Source organism: Salvia miltiorrhiza, chromosome 7 (genome assembly GCF_028751815.1).
Source record: "Salvia miltiorrhiza cultivar Shanhuang (shh) chromosome 7, IMPLAD_Smil_shh, whole genome shotgun sequence".
In the NCBI taxonomy this organism is placed as follows: domain Eukaryota; kingdom Viridiplantae; phylum Streptophyta; class Magnoliopsida; order Lamiales; family Lamiaceae; genus Salvia; species Salvia miltiorrhiza.
The window spans coordinates 24,505,918-24,526,153 of NC_080393.1; the positions used below are offsets into that span (position 1 = coordinate 24,505,918).

Below are 20,236 nucleotides of genomic sequence, written 5' to 3' on the forward strand. Positions count from 1 at the left end.
GGACCGGTGAGCACACATACTTTTGGTTGATCAATCTTATTTATATTTTGATTGATCAATCTTATTCTTATGTTGGGACCGGTGAGCACACATACTTTTGGCGTGATGATTGGCTAGGGTATAAGTTGTGGGATAAACTTCATATTCCGCCTTTTATGATGGATTTCCTTACTCAGGCGGTTAGTGATTATTTTTTTGATGGAATCTGGCATTTCACTGCTGATTTTGTCATTAATTTTCCGGATATTGTAGTGGATATTTTGTTGCTGCCTATTGGGGAGGAGGATGATACTCGTTTCTGGAAGTAATCTGTTACTGGGAAGGTGACTGCGGCTTCGGCCTATGCTGCTCAGAACCATCGTTTTCCAGAGGTCCGATGGGGTCGTTGGATATGGGAAAAGTTTATCCCGGAGCGTCGATATTTGATTTGTTGGAGAATTATTCACAAGAAAATGCCTACGATCGATGGGCTTGTTCGCCGTGGCATGGCGGGCCCTAATCGCTGCATCATCTGTTGTCAGGATGAGGAGTCCATTGATCATTTGTTCTGGAGATGCAGGGCGTTGAAGACGGTGTGGACTGATTTTTTGGCGTGGTTTGGAAAAGAGGAGTACTTGTCTTTTGATGATATTCATAGCGTTCTCGTCGCGGCTTGGCATGAGAAATTCAGCACGCAAGTGGTCTCTTTCTGGAAAGCAGGAATTATGAATTTACTCTGGAAAATTTGGGACTGTCGCAATCAAGCGACTTTCAATGATGTTGGTTTTCATTCGAATATGATTACGGGATTTCTTAAATCTATGTTTAAGGAAATAGACTCTCACTTTCCTAAGCTTGGTTGTTCCAGTAACTCTTGGACGGATTATTTGCTTCTCAGACGTCTTGGGGTCTCTACACGCACTGCGGCGCCCCCCACCATGATTGAGGTCCATTGGTGGCCCCCAGCCGGCCATTGGATAAAGGTGAATACTGACGGCTCTGCGTTGGGTGCGCCAGGAAATATTGCCGTTGGCGGAGTCTTCCGTGATAATTTTGGATGGGTTCGTGGTTGTTTCCACTTTAAAGGTGGAGTCGGTTTCGCTTTTGAAGCAGAATTACTAGCTGCCATTTATGCTATTAATATTGCTGATAATAGAGGATGGCGTTCCCTTTGGATTGAGGCAGACTCTACTTATATTGTTAATCTTTTAAATTCCCGATCTAATGACGTCCCGTGGCGTTTCATGGCTTTATGGAAGAGAACAATAAGTTTGCTCTCGAACTTTAACTTTCAAGTGTCCCACATTTACAGGGAAGGAAACACGGCTGCGGATATTATGGCAAATCAAAATCGTTCCGAGGGCTGGTGGCCGTTTGCAACTGAGGATATTAAGAATGCCGTGGCTCTTGATTTGGCCACGCATAGCAGGGTTCGTATTAAATTCTAATGCTGAGTTCCTGGTTGTCTGGTTTCGTTGGGGACTTTCTTCGAATGCTTTGCGCTCTTGTTGTTGTCCTAGGTTGGGTAGGTTCTTCTTGGACGGGGCTGTACGCTTGTGCTTCAGTGGTGCTCTTTTGTTGGATAACGATTCTGGGCTGTTGGGCTGATGGGTTTTGGATGGATCGCAATAGCTATAAGTTGAATTCTCATTGGGGCATTTTTTCGAACAACTGGTGTTCTGGGTTTTGTGCTTCTGTTTTGGAACATTTGTTGCAGTTAGTGACTGAGTTGGTCAGCGTCTCTGGTAAGGCTCAGGGCTTTGGATGTGGGTTTAAGATTGGGGGACGTTGGATTAACGGTTTTTGGGTGGATCGAGTTTGTTGTAAGTTGACAAATCGCTGGGGTTTTTATTCGAACACTTGGTGTTCTTGGCTTCGAGTTTCTGGTTTGGCGTTTTTACTACTGCTGGTGGCTGGGTTGGGCAGTGTCTCTGGTAGTGCTCGGGACTATGGCTGCGTGAGCATTTGGTGGGCTTGGTGGTGGACGAACGAAAGTGAGTATCCGGCGACGGAGTCTCACCGGCCGATGCTTGCAGCCTTTTGTCTTTCTTTGATGGCTTCGTTTGATGGATATTATCGGCGACGGCTTCTTTTCGGCCGTGTTTCTATCCTTTGGGTGTGCTTTTCCGTGCTTGTTGTTGTTGAAAGTTCTTGGCGACGGCGTATCACCGGCCATGTAACTTACTTTGTTTTTTGGTTGAGCTGTTTAGTTCCGGCGACGGAGTCTCACCGGCCGATGCTTGCAGCCTTGCGTCTTTTTTTTATTTTTTCGTTTGAGGGATATTACCGGCGACGGCATCTAACCGGCCGTGTTTCTATCCTTTTGGTGTGCTTTTCCGTGTTGGATGTAGTCGAAAGTTCATGGCGACAGCGTATAACCGGCCATGTAACTTTCTTTCGCTCCCTAGGTTTGTTCTTTTCGGGCTATCGGCGTCGGTGTCTTTCCGGCCGTGTTGCCCTTTTTGGTAGGCACTTTGGCGACGGCTTCTTTCCGGCCATTTGCCTCTGCTCTTTTGTTTTTTTGGGGGGGAAATGCCGGGATCGTTTGGGGACGATGGTTAGGCCGGAGTTCCGGAAACTTTCCCTTCCGCTATTCCCCTCCTTTGCTTTTGTTTTTAGACGGGTACTCTTTTCCCTTTTCACGGTTTTTCCCACTGGGTTTTCTGTGACAAGGTTTTAATGAGGCTCGGGCCTTAGTCTGCTTTTCTTGTGCTTTCAAGGGTTTCTTTTAGGCTTTTTCTCTTTTCTTTTTATAATAAAATCGCATTTTAATAATATTTATACTTATTTATTTAAACATGTCATTTAATTTCGGTGTTCGCCGTGCATAGCACGGATGAGCGTACTAGTGTAGTAGAATATTCTACTACACTAGTACGCTCATCCGTGCTATGCACGGCGAACACCGAAATTAAATGACATGTTTAAATAAATAAGTATAAATATTAAATAGAACTAAAATATAAATAAATGCAAAATATATTTTAAAAATAAAATAAACATATCAATTCCTCTAAATTATTTGATAATGATGTTGGGAACTTAATGAAATATCGTAATCCTAGTTTTACATATTAGTATAAACTGGATTCTAATGCTCAAATTTCAATATGAATAGATATTTAAAATATAAATGAAGAGAGTCGCACATTGTATATATAAAATAAAACAAAAAAAATAAAATAAAAATATTAGAAGAATATAAAATAAAATTAAGATTCAAAACAAGAAAATAGAAATGAAAAAATATGAAAAAGAGTAATGCTTCTAAAAGAAATTGATCCTAAGATCTATCAAATATTAACCTAACTCATTGTCATCTTTCCTATTTCTTATATTCAATAATAAATAAATAAAATAAAACTTGTATATATGTCAAATTATATGCACTTTTTTCTATATAAAATAAAATATACTATTAAATTTTATAAAAATATTTAATCAAGAATATAAATTATTAATTAGTAATGCAATATTTGTTTACAAAAACTAAATCTTGAAATGGCCACATATAAAATTAATAACAATGCATCTTATAAATAAGTCACTTTATAGGAGAACGAAATTCCTAAAGCTTTATATAAAACTAGCGTCTAATCCGTCAAAATTCGACGGGAATTATTTTATATCATCATTTATAATTATTTTTATTACTATAACATATGAAATAGTATATATATAAATTATTTCTTTAATTAATTTGATATGATAAAATTAAATTAGTAATACAATATTTGAAATAATATTAATCTTAATCACTTTCGCCAATTAAATGTAGGTTGTGATAATAGAAATACATTTTAATACAAATATTCATTTGATGAAGTTTATAAAAAGTTGATGTGGGATTGAATATTTTAGAAGAAAAAAATATGTAAATTTCAAGTATGATATGATGTACGATTGATGTGTCGCATTTACTGTTAATCGTATATCGATAATATTTACTCCTTCCGTCCCTCAAACATTTTCATTTTTTTTCTATTTTAGTTCGTTCCCAAAACATCTTACTAACCTATTTTTTAAAACAATTTCACTAATTATTATTCTTACAATTTCACTTTTTGTGGGACTCGTTCTCCATTTTCACTATCACTCTTACAATTTCACTTTTTGTGGGACTCATTCTTCACTTATCAAATGCATAACTAACTTTTATTAAAACCCGCGTCATCCTCTCTTAGGAAGATGTTTGGGATACGGAGGGAGTATTAAGTTTGTTCAAATTCTTTAAATTTGACGGATAAGAAATAATTTAATTAAACATATGTCATCTGAGTACCATCTCATATGAACCTAATAAGACCAGATAATAATATGAAGCTCTAAAGACCACATACGACATTTGAACGTCAAAATTTTGAAAATCATATTCTTTGAAGTTTGAAATACCATATCTGAATTTTGAGCATCATCTTGTATGGAGCTTGAAGATTATAACTTACTTGTAAGTATCATTTTGTCTAGAATTTGTGAAACTATAATTAAGTTATGAGAATAATCTCGTCTCAAACTTTAAACAACATCGTCAAATTTGAAATCATATTCAATCATATATATATATATATATATATATATATATATATATATAGTTAATTATTTAAGTAAATACATCTATATATAAATGTATTATATATATATATATACATATTAATTTGTGAGTATAATGTAAAAATTGATTAGAAATATATAAATAAATAAGAATGAATTACAATTGAGAAAAAATAGAATGAAGTGATTATACGATGCCACGTAGGATAAGATTTATTTTGCTATAATATATATAAATTTATAGATAAATAAGAATGAATGAGAATTGAGGAAAATTAGAATGAAGTGATTATACGATGCTACGTAGGATATGATTTATTTTGCTATAATGTAAAAATTGATTAGAAATATATAAATAAATAAGAATGAATGATAATTGAAGAAAATTAGAATGGAGTGATAATAATTAAAATCAAGAGAAAGAGATAAAGATGATAGATTGAAGTAAATAAAATAAGAGCTCAATATAATTAATGCATAAGAAATCAGATATAGAAATTTGTTGATGATAGGTTCGAAATTAGATATATAGAAATTTGTTGATTAAAAATTTAGAAAAAAATAAGAATGAATGAGAATTGGGGAAAATTAGAATTGAGTGATTCTATTACGCCACATAGGATAGAGCTTATTTTACTTTTATATATATATATAGATTAATAATGATATATAATCAAGTCAATATAAAGCTTTATATAAAATTAATAAATGACAAAAAAATCAAGTCAATATATCAACAAATAAATCCATACATATTAGGAAGTAATAAATTAGTCAAACATAATATAATTAATTTAATGTATATAGGGAAATAATCTTTAACTATTAAGGAAAGATATTTATTTTCATATTTGAAATTTGATACTTAAATTTATTTCCATAAAATTGGTGAAGGCTATAAATGTCAAAACACATTTTAGAGAATGAGAATTTACTAAAATGTCCAATTATGTTTATTGACAAACATGGTTTTCGTACCTCAATTCCACATGATTTGTTGTCATTTTCCTTCATGATTTGCTTGTGAATGCTTGTTTGTGCCCGAATATTTAGTTTTATGAAGATTTGATGTCTTGGTGTAGTTTTTGGAGAGTTTTCAGGAAACCTCAAGGACTAATTGGAGGATTTTGAAGACATGAGATTGAAGTACGTCTCGAGAGGAATCCGTGAGCGCAAACGGCGACCAAATCCGAGTCCGGACGAGGGAGAACGGAGCAAAACGAGCAGACTGCGCAAAGAGCCCAGTAGCCCGCGGTCACTACCCGCGGCCGCGGGGTGGGACCGAGGCAAACTCGCCCTCGACGCTAGAGGACCCCCGCGGTCACCACCAGCGGCCGCGGGGTGGGACCGCGAGTCCCCTGCCATTTTCCCACGTTCCTTAGCCGCGGTCACGGGCTGTGACCGCGGGAAAAAGGCGGGGCTTCCCCCAAGTGGGCCCCAGTCGCGAATTTGAGCTCTAAAACTCATTTTTCCCCCCATTTTTGATATATTTTTTTTTTGATCGGGCAAAGTCATGTTAGATGTTAGTAATTAGTTCCCCATCCACTCCAAGAACCATCTCTCCATTCACCAAAATCCACCTTATATCTCCAATCTCCAATTCGCTCCCATTTTTGATATCTATCATCTTCCCCCAACAATACACACACTCCCTTTCCATCTTCCCCAATCCTCCACACAAAAACCCTAACCTCCATTAATGCTCACACCTACCTTTTGAAGAAGCATTGAAGAGGAGAGAAGATTCAAGAAAGCCCATCAATAGGATTTGTCACTCATTACTATCTCTTTCATTTATGTTTTTCTTTGATTTAAGTATGTTGTTTGTGAACATGGTAGGCTAAAATCCCCCTTTGGTTTGGGGGTTAGGCTAGTAGATTATGTAATGGATTGATTATTATGCTTAATATATGTCTTGATTATTTCCTTGTCATTATCTTTTCAAGCCCTAGTATTCTTTCTTGTATGGATTGTTGGCCACTTTCTATGCATTTCTCATTTGTGATTTGAATCGGGAGAAGATAATCATGATAGATTAGGAGCTTGAAACATATTGACTCAATAGACCGGGAGGTTGAGAGTTGGGTGAGAGTTTGTCGATCTTATTGTGCTTTTGGGAGTTATAGGTTAGAAGTTGACCGGGGACGACAACTATGACCCGTAATCTACCGTCTTAGTCGTTCGGGAGGGGCTAGAACTAGTTGGGAGATCACTCTAGATAAATAGGAATATCAAGACTAATATTGAGCTAAATTGAAGTCCATTGCTAATCCATCGATGTCTAATCCCTAAACCATCTTCATCACTTGTTTAATTCTCTTTGTTTGTTTGATCTCATTTGTCTTTGAAATTAGTAGATAATTGTTTAGATAATCGAACCATTCACCTCATTGTTTAGTCTAAATAGCTCTAGCATAATGACTTAAGGTAATCACTAGAATTTGACTACTAATCCTTGTGGAATACGACCTTGCTTCCCTTTATTACAACTACACCGTACACTTGCGGCGTAGTGAAAATAATTAGCGAACAAGTTTTTGGTGTCGTTGCAGGGGATTAGTTTAGTTTGATTGTTTGTGATATTTTGAATCATTGTGCTTAACTACTTTAGACATTTTACTTGCTTTATTTTTGTTTTCTATTTTAAGATTGTGATTTGACTCGTTGTTTCTTGTTGGTTGGTAGGTAGTGCATGAACACAAGGTCTAAGGGTGCTCCTCTTATACCCATTGACCTTGAAGTTGAAGCTTTTTGCCGACACAACAAAGCAAGAGCGAGAAGAGAGAAATAATTGGAGGGAAACATGGCGGAAAATCAAGAATTGATCCTCCAACTCGAAAGACAATTGGAGGTCATGCAAGGGCGAATCAATCAAGAGGCTCAAAGGAATGCACCACCACCACCACCCATTAGCAAGATGTTCCAACCCGTGGCCCAACGAGGAGTGCATGCTCCAAGGATCAATGCCAATAATTTTGAGCTCAAGCCGACCCTCATAAATATGGTGCAACAAAACCAATTCGCCGGTCTTTCTCAAGATGACCCGAATGGACATCTTAGAAACTTCTTGGAGATATGCGGCACCATCAAGATAAATGGAGTCCCGGAGGATGCCATTCGACTTCGACTCTTCCCCTTCTCACTAAGGGGCATGGCCAAAACATGGTATCAATCTTTAGAGGGTAGTTCTATCACTACATGGGAGAAGATGGCTCAAAAGCTCCTCAACAAGTTCTACCCTCCGGGTAAAACCATGAAGATGAAGAAGGACATAGTCCAATTTCACCAATTTGATGGAGAATCCTTCTATGAAGCTTGGGAAAGATTCAAAGAGATGCTAAGGAAGTGCCCTAACCATGGCTTAGATCAAAACACAATCATTTGTGTATTCTACACCGGGTGTAATGGTGAGATGCAAAGAGACATGAATGCATCGGCTAATGGAGCATTGTTGGAGAAAATCCACGAGGAGGCCGCCCACATCATTGAGAAATTAGCCGCAAATAGCTACCAATTTCCGGTGGAGAGGACTATTTTGAAGAAAGTGGCGGCTACAACAAGCTCGAATCCGATAGCTCTTTTGAAGGCTCAATTGACCGCTATGAATAGCAAAATTGATGCTATGTCCACATCAAAGTCGGAGCCTATGGTGGAGGAACGAACCAACATTGAGGATGTGAACTACATCAACAATAATCGAGGCTTTGGGAACTTCCATCCTCAACACCAAGGAGGGTATCAAGGGCAATACAATCAAGGATTTGAAACAAATCGCCACCCAAATCTTGCCTATGGTAATCCCAACAACTTCTTGCAACCACTACCCGGATTTACGGTGAGCAATGGTATGATCAAGGAAGAGAAGAAGGTCAACCTTGAAGAGATCTTAATGAAGTTCATGACAGCCACACAAGCTCACATGACGAAAACTGATAAGAGGTTGGAGGCTCAAGCAACTCAATTGAAAATGCTTGAGATGAAAGTTGGACAAATTGCCGAATCCTTAAGCAACCAACATCAACAAGGGCAATTTCCAAGCAACACAATTGTGAACCCAAAAGAGCATTGCAAAGCTATTAGTATACTAGGTGATAAGGAGTAATATGTGCAGAGCAGAAAAGTGGTATAAGCCAGAGGAGCGGGCTTCATCAGAGAAACGGGCTTCCGCAGAGAAGTCAGAAGGATGGGCCTTGCCAGAGGAATGGTCTGCACCAGAGAAGTCATTCTTGCCACAGAAATGGTCTTCGCCAGAGGAATCACCAAAAGAACGGAAAATTCTCCTGCTTGAGGGCATAATTACGACTATACCCCCGACCACGCAAGACGCATGTTCCAGCAATGAAGTTACCATTCTACCCTTAACGTGTAATCTATAAATAGCCATGAACATGTACCTTGTAGACTGACGCTTACTTCACTTGCAATACTACAGCAGTCGGATTCTCGTGCTCTCAACTTTACTTTTCTCTCACTTTTCCCAAGCAAGACTAGGTATAATTTGTAGTTCGATAATAAATCACCGATTAAATCTATATCCGTTTGATTATACTTCACCAGCTGGCGCCGTCTGTGGGAAATCTGGGCTAGGACGTGAGTTTTGATCGCCGGTGCACGTAGACCCGTAATTACGATCGAATTTGCGTGCGCAGGCACCGATTGAGCCGATGAAATGATTACCCAAGCAAATGGGGACCAATATTCATGTTGTTTCTGTTGATCTAGCTACGAGCTTTTGAGATCTGTGACTTTTCATGTTTTCCCCTGCATGTGCATGTTGGGGAGGGGATGGGCGCGGGGGATCGGGCGTTAATCTGTGTTTATTCTTACGTAATTATGATAATTGTGTGTGGTTATAATGCTTTCTCGCATAATTTACGTTTTTCTTACGAATCTAACGTATTTCGCTAACGATCTGTTGATTGGTGTTCTGTTTTGGTGATTTCTGAGTTTTCACGGTTATTTTGACGGATAATACGTTTTCTCTCACGAGTTTAACTCCGAATCTATGGGAAATATCCATCGTTCTCTCTGCTCATGTTTTAAACCGTGTCCTGGGTTTATTTCCCAGTGCACGGGGTGTTTCTCTTGGGATCTCTCAATGGCCTTCGTGCCACTATTCGGGGTGCTCTATGTTGCGTATTTCTCTGATAACGGACGGTCTAATCTGTTTTTTACTTGAAATAGTTTCTTACATTTTCCCTGTGTAGGTACTATGGACTCTTCCGAAGCTCGCCGCACTCTTGAGAAGGAGTTTGACAATGCAGGGCTCAGCTCTGTTGCCCATACCACTGAGGTCCCCGCTTCACTGATTAACGGTTTGCCGGCCAGCACCGTCTTCACCACGCCGCTGGGTTTTCATAACATCTCAGCTACCCCGCTGACAGCTCAGAATGTTACTATCCAGAGATCTGCTCTGGTTACTCCGGGATCAGACCTGCAAAGTTTGGCCCCCACATCTGGTGGTGGACCAATAAACTTCGTGCTGGCAGAGCAAATGATGGCTCTGCTCAACTACGCTGATGTACGCCAGGCGATGGGGACTCCCCTGTTGTTTACCGTTCCCGGCGCAACTCCCCTAATGGGTATGATCAACCCACAGGGCACTGAAGCCCCGCCTCCCGCTGCTCTGGAGGTGAATAATCAACTTGCTGCTAAACAAGCCCCGCTGCCTAAGGAGACACAAAGACTCCCCGCTAAGAGGGAACTGGAGAGACGCCCAGAAGGGAGCCGCGCCCGTCTAGGGAGCATTGTTAGAAGGGAAGGAGTCGATGAATCCGACAGTCACTCTATCACTCCTATGTTTGAGGAGAAAAGACCAAGGGAAACCGCTAAACTGAAGAATCAAGTATCACAGCTGAAACATCAACTCAGAGATCTGGAGGACAGCCTGAGGGAGAAATCTCAGAGGGACGAAAGGGTGCCGAGATCAGAGAGATCCCATAGGTCAGCGAGGTCGTACCGGGCAAAGAAATCGCACCGGACAGAGAAGTCGCGTCAGACTCAAGGGTCAGAGGGACGGGACCAGGAGTACTCTTCAGGGAGGCAGGAACACAGAGCTCACAAGCGTCATCATACCCATGATGCGCCGAAAGAAAGAAGGGAACATGGGAGATACAAGGAAGATAAAAGGGCCAGGACGTCAAGGGTCCACCCTACTAACAGCCGAAGTCCTTTCTCGGCCGACATTCTGGCCGATACTCTGCCACGAAGCTACAAGCCTATTTTCCTGGACTATGATGGTACCACCGACCCGGAGGTGCACCTCAACCGGTTTGAGGGATTAGTCGCACTCCATATGTACACTGAAGGCATCAAGTGCCGCATATTCTCTACCACGCTAACTGGACCTGCCCAGTTGTGGTTCGAGACCCTCGTCTCGAATTCTATTCACTCGTTTGATGACTTACATACTCGTTTCTTGAGACAGTTCGCGAGCTCGCGAAGGGTGGGGAAGTCAGCCATTTTCTTGATGGATATTAAGCAAGATCAAAATGAAACACTGCGGGAGTATACTGCTAGATTTAACCTCGCCGCCCTGGAGGTGCCGGAGGCGGAATCTCAGATCAAGAATTGCGCCTACGTCAGAGGGCTCAAGCCGGGGCTATTCTTCGATGAGCTGCAAATCAGACCGGCCAGGGACTTCAATGATATCATGGCTAGGCTGCCAGGGTATTTACAATTGGAGGATGCCAGGATGGCAAGAAAGGCAGAAAACGACAAACACAAGGCTAAGAAGGCCGAGGATACAACAGAGCGGTACAACAGAAACCAGGATCGGGCTCCTTTCAGAGGGTTGCCCCCGAAGGTACCTCCTCACCAGTCAGAAGGACCACCTCGCCAGCAGCACACTGTGAATGAGGTCAATCGTTTTGATGAGTATACCCCCTTGAACAAATCTCCGGAGGAGATATTTCATTTAATCAAAAATTAGTCGTTTTTCCAGGCACCTAGCACTTATCGGGATGGGCAGCCACAACAAGGCCCTAATAATAAATTGTGTGAATACCATAATGCTTATGGGCATTACACCAAGCACTGCAGACATCTCAAACACCAATTGGAGTTTCTGGTGTGCCAGGGTAACTTAGATCAATTCATAGCCAAAAGAAACGAGGATCAGGTTCAAAGACCAGAGCAGAGAAATGAGCCCCGACAGGATCAGGGGAATAACAGGGATCGTAGACAAGAGGAAAATCGGGATAACCGCAGAGGAGGAGCAGAGGGTCGGGTACCTCCCTTCCCGTATCGAAGAGAAGTACACATGATCTTTGGGGAAAATGGGACACCTACATCCAACAGGGCCAAGAAATAGGTTGTACGAGCAGTAAAATCAGGGTATTATCCCAAGCAAGTGATGGAGATTACGGGCGCGGCAGAAGAGCCGGTCATCAGCTTCGGGGCAGAGGACCTGCGAACGCTTATGTATCCACATGACGATGCGCTGGTTATCACGGCAGACATAGCCGGTTGCATTGTTCATCGCATCTTCGTAGACTCGGGCAGTGCAGTGAATATTTTATATCTGGAGTACCTCCAGAACATGGGAGTCGAAGCCCACATTGAACCAACAAACGCCCCGTTATTCGGGTTTGGGGGAGAAATGGTCATGCCAATAGGGTTTGTGGAATTGTCATTAAGTCTCGGCAACGCAGATGCCAGCAAGACCAGGGTAACAAGATTCTTGGTAGCGGACATGCCGAAACCATCTTACAATGTAATATTAGGACGCCCTGCTTTGATGGCCTTTGGAGCAGTTGTTTCAATGTTCCACCTGAAAATGAAATTCCCCATCGGAGGCGGACGAGTGGGGGAGGTCTGGGGTAACCAGAAGATGTCAAAGGAATGTCATGTGCGGATGCTCACAAATTCTTCAGGGTAGAAAAGGGAAAGGATAGCAGAGGAACCAGACACCCGGAAAAAATGGAAAGTGGGCGAAGTCACTGCTCCAGTAGAGGAGCGTCAGGAATTGGCGGAACTGCTAATTGATCGGGATAGTACAGAGAAATCCGCCCTGGTCTCTACCAGTGATGTGTGCAACATGATAGAATTATTTCCCGAACGAGAGGGTTTCCAGACCAAGATTGGGTCTTGCATGAGTGATCAAACCAAAGAGGAACTGATTAGCTGCCTGCGGAGGAATGCAGATATTTTTGCCTTCAGCACGACAGATTTGAAGGGAATAGACAGAGGGTTGGCAGAGCATTGTCTCAATGTGGATCCGAAGGTCAAACCGGTGAAGCAGCGAACAAGGCATTTCGGTGCCGAGAAAGATGCCGCGATCAGGGAGCAGGTCCAGGGATTGCTGGATGCGGGCCATATTGAAGAAGTCCAATATCCAGAGTGGATATCAAATGCTGTGATGGTGGCAAAAAAGACGAACAGTTGGCGTATGTGCGTGGATTACAGGGATCTCAATGCCGCCTGCCCCAAGGACCACTATCCTCTGCCGAGGATTGATCAATTAGTAGATTCGACATCGGGTTGTGCATTACTGTCCATGATGGATGCTTACCAAGGATACCACCAAGTCAAAATGAACAGAGGGGACATCGCTAAAATGGCTTTCGCCGTCTGTTGTGGGGTTTATGGCTGGAAGAGCATGCCATTTGGCTTAAAGAATACAGGGGCCACGTACCAGAGAATGATGGAAAAAATCTTCAAAGAACAGCTCTCCAAAAACATATCGGTTTATGTCGATGATATGCTTGTGCGCAGTGTCAGGGCAGAGGATCACATCTCTGACTTGGAGGAAGTCTTCACAGTCATCAGGAATCACCGACTCATGCTCAACCCGGCGAAGTGTACATTCGGGGTCACCACGGGGAAGTTTTTAGGGTACAAGGTTACGCCAGCAGGGATCGAGGTCAACACGGATAAGGTCAAGGCCATAATGGACATGACCCCACCCAGAGGAATCAAAGAAGTACAGACTTTAATGAAGGTCAACCTTGAAGAGATCTTAATGAAGTTCATGACGGCCACACAAGCTCACATGACGAAAACCGATGAGAGGTTGGAGGCTCAAGCAACTCAATTGAAAATGCTTGAGATGAAAGTTGGACAAATTGCCAAATCCTTAAGCAACCAACATCAACAAGGGCAATTTCCAAGCAACACAATTGTGAACCCAAAAGAGCATTGCAAAGCTATCAGTATACTAGGTGAGACAACCCTTGAAGAGTCCAAGATGTGCTTGGGAGAGGAGGACAAGGTTGAAATAGAGAAGAGCAATGATAGAAGCATTTCTTCCAAAATTCAAAATGATAAGGAAAAGAAGAAGGAAGTGTACAAAGCTCCACCTCCTTATTGCCCACCAATTCCCTTTCCTCAAAGGATTCCCAAGAAGAATGTGGAGAGTGAGTTCTCCAAATTCCTTGAAATATTTCGGAAGGTGAATATCAACATTCCCCTTGTTGAAGCTTTGCAACAAATGCCCAAATATACAAAATTTCTCAAGGAGGTTCTATCCAAGAAGAAGAAATTGGAAGAATTTGAAACGATCAACCTCATCGAAGAATGTTGTGCCGTTCTTCAAAAGAAGCTACCTATCAAGATCAAGGATCCCGGGAGCTTTACTATCCCATGTGATATTGGAAATGGTCGTTTTGGAAAGGCCTTGTGTGATTTGGGAGCAAGCATAAATTTGATGCCTCTCTCAATCTTCAACAAGCTTGAAATAGGAACCATTAAGCCAACCACGATTGCTTTGCAAATGGCGGACCGTTCCGTTTCATAGCCAAAAGGGATAGTGGAGGATGTCTTAGTGAGGGTTGACAAATTCATTTTTCCGGTGGATTTTGTGGTCTTAGATATGGTTGAAGACAAGGATGTGCCTTTGATCCTTGGACGTCCATTCTTGGCAACGGGGAGAGCCCTAATTGATGTTGCAAAGGGTGAGCTTACATTAAGAGTCGATGATGAGAGCGTCACTTTCTCAATCCACAAAGCTCCCAAGCACAAAAATGAAGATGAAGGAATGAGAGTGGAGGAATGCAAATTTATGCAAATGAGTGAACCTTGCATTAACATGAAAGAAACATTAAAGGAAGAAAGGGGAGAGGAGAAGGCCCAAGGCTTGGAGTTGAAGCTACTCCCCACACACTTGAAGTATGCATTCCTTGGTGAGGAGGAAACACATCCAACGGGGCAAGCACGTGTACTCCAACTCAATGAATTGGATGAGTATCGTGCATTTGAGAATTCAAGCTTCTACAAAGAGAAAACGAAGAATTACCATGATGAGATGATACAAAAACGGGAGTTTGCACCCGATGATGAAGTCCTTCTCCTCACCTTCCGTCACTCACTACCTCCGGAAAAGCCAAGATCAAAATGGACGGGTCCTTTCAAAATCAACAAGGTTTTCGACAATGGAGCAATTGAATTGAGAAAGAATGATGAAAGAACCTTTGTGATTGAGAAGGAAAGAATCAAGGCATTTTTGCCCTTGAAACCAAAAGTTGAAGGGGGTATATCAGATAGGTGTAGTGCGCTAGGGTTTTAAGTGGGCCCGGTCTGGGCCCTAAAGTTGGCCCAGACAAAAGAGAGAAATGAGAAATGGGCCAACATCCACAAACCAGACATTTGGTGCATATTTCTTCATGATGTGGCCATTTTAGGAATTAAATCTATAATTTATTTCTTAAATTAATAATACTATATAAACGAAAAAAGAAAGAAATCTTACCATGTTCATTCTATCCAAAAATATATAGTAAGGGCAAATTAATGATGGAATTATATAATTAATAAAAGAATTGATTAAGAAAAAAACCACTCAATTCGATTCAAAATTAAGAGGCATTATGTATATAGAAATTATGTAATTTTTTTTAGTTTTGTTTATCGCGTTTTGAAGCAGCAGTAATTAGTGATGTATGAGTGTATGATGTTTGGTGTAGAATAGAAAGAATGATAGTATATACACGTGGTGTAGGTTGAGAGATGAAGTAACATGCTGTAGAAAATAGAGGATCTTGACCATTCCTAGAGTTGAGAAAAGCATATCCCAATATTCAATGCACCTGTGTCCCTATAAATAATGGAGGAAACAGTTGCGATCGGCCACACATTGTTTAATTCAAACACAAACAAAAACTGTAGTTAGTTTGAGAAAAATCAAGCAAGAATGTGCGGCACCTTCGAGGTCCTCGTCACCAAAACCTCCAAGACTACTTCCTCTGATCTTCAAACCGCAGACAATAGTAACGGCCACCTCCGACCCAATGGCGTCGCGCCACATCATCATCACCCTCAACCCCTCGTCTCTCTCGATCAGTACGCCCTCTCTCACTCTAGCTCGATTATCACTGTTTTTTTTTTTCTATCTTCACATGAAATACAATTTATATATGCGAATGTCATAAGCATTTATTTTATAAAATTCGGCAGCGGCGATCCGACAATGTACGAGTCGTATTGGGAAAAGGTTGGGCAAAAGTGCAGTGTGACTATGTCGGGATTCCAATCTCTGAGTTACTTCGGCAACGGTAAAACCCTGTGCTGGTTCATGGAGCAAAAACTGGAGGATGAGATCAGGAAGCTGCATAAAGTGGCCGGCAACGCCGTCGTGGAGGGCCGCCACATCGTCGTCGGAACAGGATCAAGTCAGCTCATTCTTGCAGCGCTCTACGCCCTCGCCGACACCCTAAACCTCCCCAATCCGGTTGACGTCGTATCCGCAGCTCCCTACTACTCGGTATATTGCTTTGACTTTTCATAATTCTCAATTAATTTAAGATTGGATCCATATCGTTAAAAAAAATTACTACTAATTAATTAAACTACTCAAGTCAACTCTGCCAAAGTAGGAGTGTGGTGCGACAAACCTTGTCTCCAGCATGGTTGAATGCCCAAGATCCCGTGACAGGACAAACATAGTAACATGGACATATGTACAAATAAACTTACATGTGTGTCCTTATTTGGTAATTAATTTATGAATTTGTGGTGCAGTCGTATCCGGAGATGATCGAGTTTCTTCGGACGGGGCTATTCAAATGGTCGGGCGATGCGCGGTGCTTCAACAAGGACGTACCCTACATTGAATTCGTCACCTCTCCCAACAATCCCGACGGCTCCACCAGAGAGGCGGCGGTGAATCGAGGCGAATTAGGGATGCTTGTTCACGACCTCGCTTACTACTGGCCTCAATACACCGCCATCACATCCCCGGCGGATCACGACCTTATGCTTTTCACGGCTTCCAAATGCACCGGCCATGCAGGATCCAGAATTGGGTATTTTATTTTTCATGTTAATTAACTAACATATATACGACTACTATAAGCGAGGTTTTGAGTCGAATTGTTTTTTTGAAGATGGGCGATTGTACGAGACGAGAATGTGGCGAGAAAGATGGTGAAGTTCATCGAGATGAACACGATCGGAGTGTCAAAGGAAGCGCAGCTGAGAAGCGCCAGCGTGATGGAGTTGATCTCCCTGAGCTGCACCCAGAAACGCAAGCCCTGCGACGTCGACAATTTCTTCGAATACAGCCAACGAGCCATGGCGGAGAGGTGGAAGAGATTGAGAGAGGTCGTCGACGGCAGCAGCAACCAACTCTTCAGCCTCCCTAAATTCCCAGCGCAGTATTGCAATTTCACCAGAGAAGTCGCTCAAACATATCCTGGTAATCGATATCATATCAATCTTGTTAACGTACCATTTAAAAAAAAAAAAATATGTCCGAAACTAACATGCATATATGTTTGTTGTGATTAGCTTTTGCATGGATGAAATGCAAAGAGGGAATAGATGGGGAGCAGCTGCTTAGAGAGCATAAAATAGGAACAAGAAGCGGAAGGCGATTCGGTTGTGATGCAGAGTATGTGAGAATAAGCATGCTGAGTAGGGATGACGACTTTGATCTGTTTCTTCACAGGCTCTCAACTATTCAACCCACTGCTAATGGAAATTAGGACCTCAATTTCAACTTTAGCGCATCATTTCTTTTTTGGCACCCATCACCTATCTAGGCATTGTGGTTGTGGTGAAGAAGATAAAATTACTTTGTTTCATTTCTTTGCGGCCGATCCATCAGCCTCGTGCTGCTTTTTCATTCAGATATTTCAGCTTTTACTGCTTCTAGCTCACCCACTACATTTATCACTTGTCAATTCTAAATTTCCTGTTGCCCCGTACAACTTTTAAATTTAATACTGCAATCTTAAAAAATAAATAAATAAGAAAAGAAGTAACAAGAGAATAGATGAAATTCTTACGATTGCCAGACGTTACGATCCATTACGAGTTGCCAACATTCATCACGTTTCCACGTGGCGTGACGTGTGTGGAGCCTGCTGAGCGTGGCAAGACACGCTGGCTTCAAGCCAGCTCGGCCGGTGACGTCAGACGCAGACGAGCTTTGGAAACTAACCCGTCGTCCAAACGTCAAGCCCCCGCCATGCGCTAACCGCCACCTAATGAAATAGCCTATCTCTCTCTCTCTCTGATCAGCCGCGGCGGGAAGAAGACGAACTAAAGTTGTTGAATTTGCACAAAATTTTCTCAATTATGTCCAATTTTCCGTCATATCCCCTGGCTGTAAGTAATCACGTACGAATCCACGCATACTTATGTCGCCACAGCTGCGTATTTTGGTGATTGCTTGAGGTTTGCTCTTTACTTGATGTGTAACTTGGAGAACGTGAAGAATGCAGATGAATTTGTTGATTTATATCTAGACTAGATCTTTTTCCTTATTGACCAACTCATAGAAATAATCACTGAATTCTAATGTATATAGATGAGAACTCTTGGCGATGAGGCTGTGGAGTGAAGCTGAAACTGTCAACTACTTACATGTGTGTACAATTGGAGCAGCGTGAATAAATAGGTAGTGCTCTCTCAACCTGACTAAATTCAACTCTTGGATAAAAGAAAGAAGAAAGATTGTACTAGTATCTTACATTGCTTAGCAGGAAGTAGGGCTTGCAGCAGAATTTGTTGTCTAAACCTTGTGAGTGGAGATATTGATCATGTTCTCATCTGCCACTGAAAACTCCACTGAATATTTGGCTGCTCCCTCCTAGTGACGCCTCCCATTCGATTGATGACATTCTGATTCGAGCTAATGCTATGACAACCTCGCGCATCTCTGGCCTGTCTACTGCCTCTTCACTTAGACACCATTGTGCAATTTCGGCCATCTGCACGACGAGATGGCAGCATTTGTGTCATGCAATCATGGCCAGAACAGGGTATCTGAGTGATAGTTTGGGTAAAAAATTTAAGAGTATTTCAATTACATATACCTTGTATACGTCATCTGGAGGATAATTGCCTTTCAGATTTCCATCTATGATTACTGTCAACGCAGAAGCTGCATCTTCTTCATTGAAGATATTGTTTACCTGATCAAAAAGTTAGCCAAGTCATCCTAGAGAAGCTTCAGTAACACTACAAATTTGTTCTTCCTTTTATACTTAGTATTAGCTAGGTAAGGATGTCTTTTTTTCAACAATATGTTTGATGAACTTCAAATTGATGTAATCTCAGTGTTGGCTAGTTTTGTCCACTTACTACTGTGATCAGTGACTTCATCTTATTTGGCTCTTGGTTGTCACGGATGAGTGCACGTTGGCCAGTTATAAGCTCTGCAAGAACTACTCCAAATGCGAACACATCAGTCTTTGTAGTCACTTGCATCTCTTTCACAGACCTGCAAGAAATCATTTACTTTGATATGCTAATATAATGGTGATATGATGATTCACCATAAAATTTTATGAAACTGATCTGATGGAGATCAATGCTTACTCAGGAGGAAGATATCCAGGGGTCCCAACGAGCCGGGTTGCTATACAATCATCTTCATTGGTTCTACCAACAAGCTTAGCTAAACCAAAATCTGCAACCTGTGGATATTCTTCAAATTATTTTCATTTGAACATTTGAATGATTCGATTATTGCATGAAGAAGATATAATTCTTATTAAACTCTAAAAATCAATATCAGATTGCATATTATTGAGATGTAAGAGCTTTTATTGTTTTCTGCATGAAGGGAGATTAGTAATATCTTGATATTACATTGATTTTCATGCAGGTAGGTACCTTTGCTCTAAGCCCTTCATCTAGCAGGATGTTAGTAGTTTTTATATCACGGTGTACGTATTGAGATTTTGTGTGGTCATGGATGTACTCAATACCCCTTGCAGCATCAAGTGCAACCTGCGTTCTTGCGCTCCACAAGAGAGGCTGATGACCTGATTCACAATCTATGATGTAAGCATTTTTTCTATGGCTTGGTTGTTTTCATACAGAAAGTGTTAATTCAATTTCAAATGTATGACTGTCAACCTTTTGGGCACATGTGAGTTGGGTTCAAATGAGTTCAGTAATGAACTTGAAGAGCTGAGTATTTCTCTGAAAATCACATGGATGCAGTAAAACTGACCCTTCAGCTCAAGTGGAAATATTACTAAATGTTGATATAGGAAAAAGTTTCAGCTGTATCTTACTTATTCTTTTCAGACATGAAGTGATCATGCCAATTGTCAGTAAATTCTGAAATATGTGACTAGCTTACTTGACCTTACATAAACCTTAAATGTCTTTCTTTACTCTATATGTGTAGAGTTCGTTTTGTAACTGGACCAATTAAAATGATCTTTTCTTACAGAAGTACATGCATAATGTATGTGAATACCTTTCATCAATGGATCATGAAGATGATCACTGAGAGAGCCATTCGAGATATAGA

The 20,236-nt window shown here is 41.3% G+C and overlaps 1 protein-coding gene, 1 non-coding gene and 1 pseudogene across 2 annotated transcripts; 1 reads left to right on the forward strand and 2 right to left on the reverse strand.

Moving 5' to 3' along the window:
- Positions 1-7,786: 7,786 nt before the first annotated feature.
- Positions 7,787-7,893, reverse strand: LOC130996309 (small nucleolar RNA R71). Its single transcript, XR_009092494.1, has one exon. It is a non-coding gene; the product is annotated as a small nucleolar RNA R71 (small nucleolar RNA).
- Positions 7,894-15,569: 7,676 nt separating this feature from the next.
- LOC130993637 (tryptophan aminotransferase-related protein 1-like) lies at positions 15,570-17,624 on the forward strand. The gene is made up of 5 exons (XM_057918600.1): positions 15,570-15,807; positions 15,922-16,228; positions 16,486-16,769; positions 16,851-17,161; positions 17,254-17,624. The coding sequence occupies exons 1-5, from the start codon at positions 15,659-15,661 to the stop codon at positions 17,448-17,450; spliced, it is 1,248 nt and encodes a 415-aa protein (XP_057774583.1). The 5' UTR covers positions 15,570-15,658; the 3' UTR covers positions 17,451-17,624.
- A 122-nt stretch (positions 17,625-17,746) lies between these two features.
- The window catches only part of LOC130993636 (lysM domain receptor-like kinase 3), a 4,199-nt pseudogene continuing 1,709 nt past the window's right edge, over positions 17,747-20,236 (reverse strand).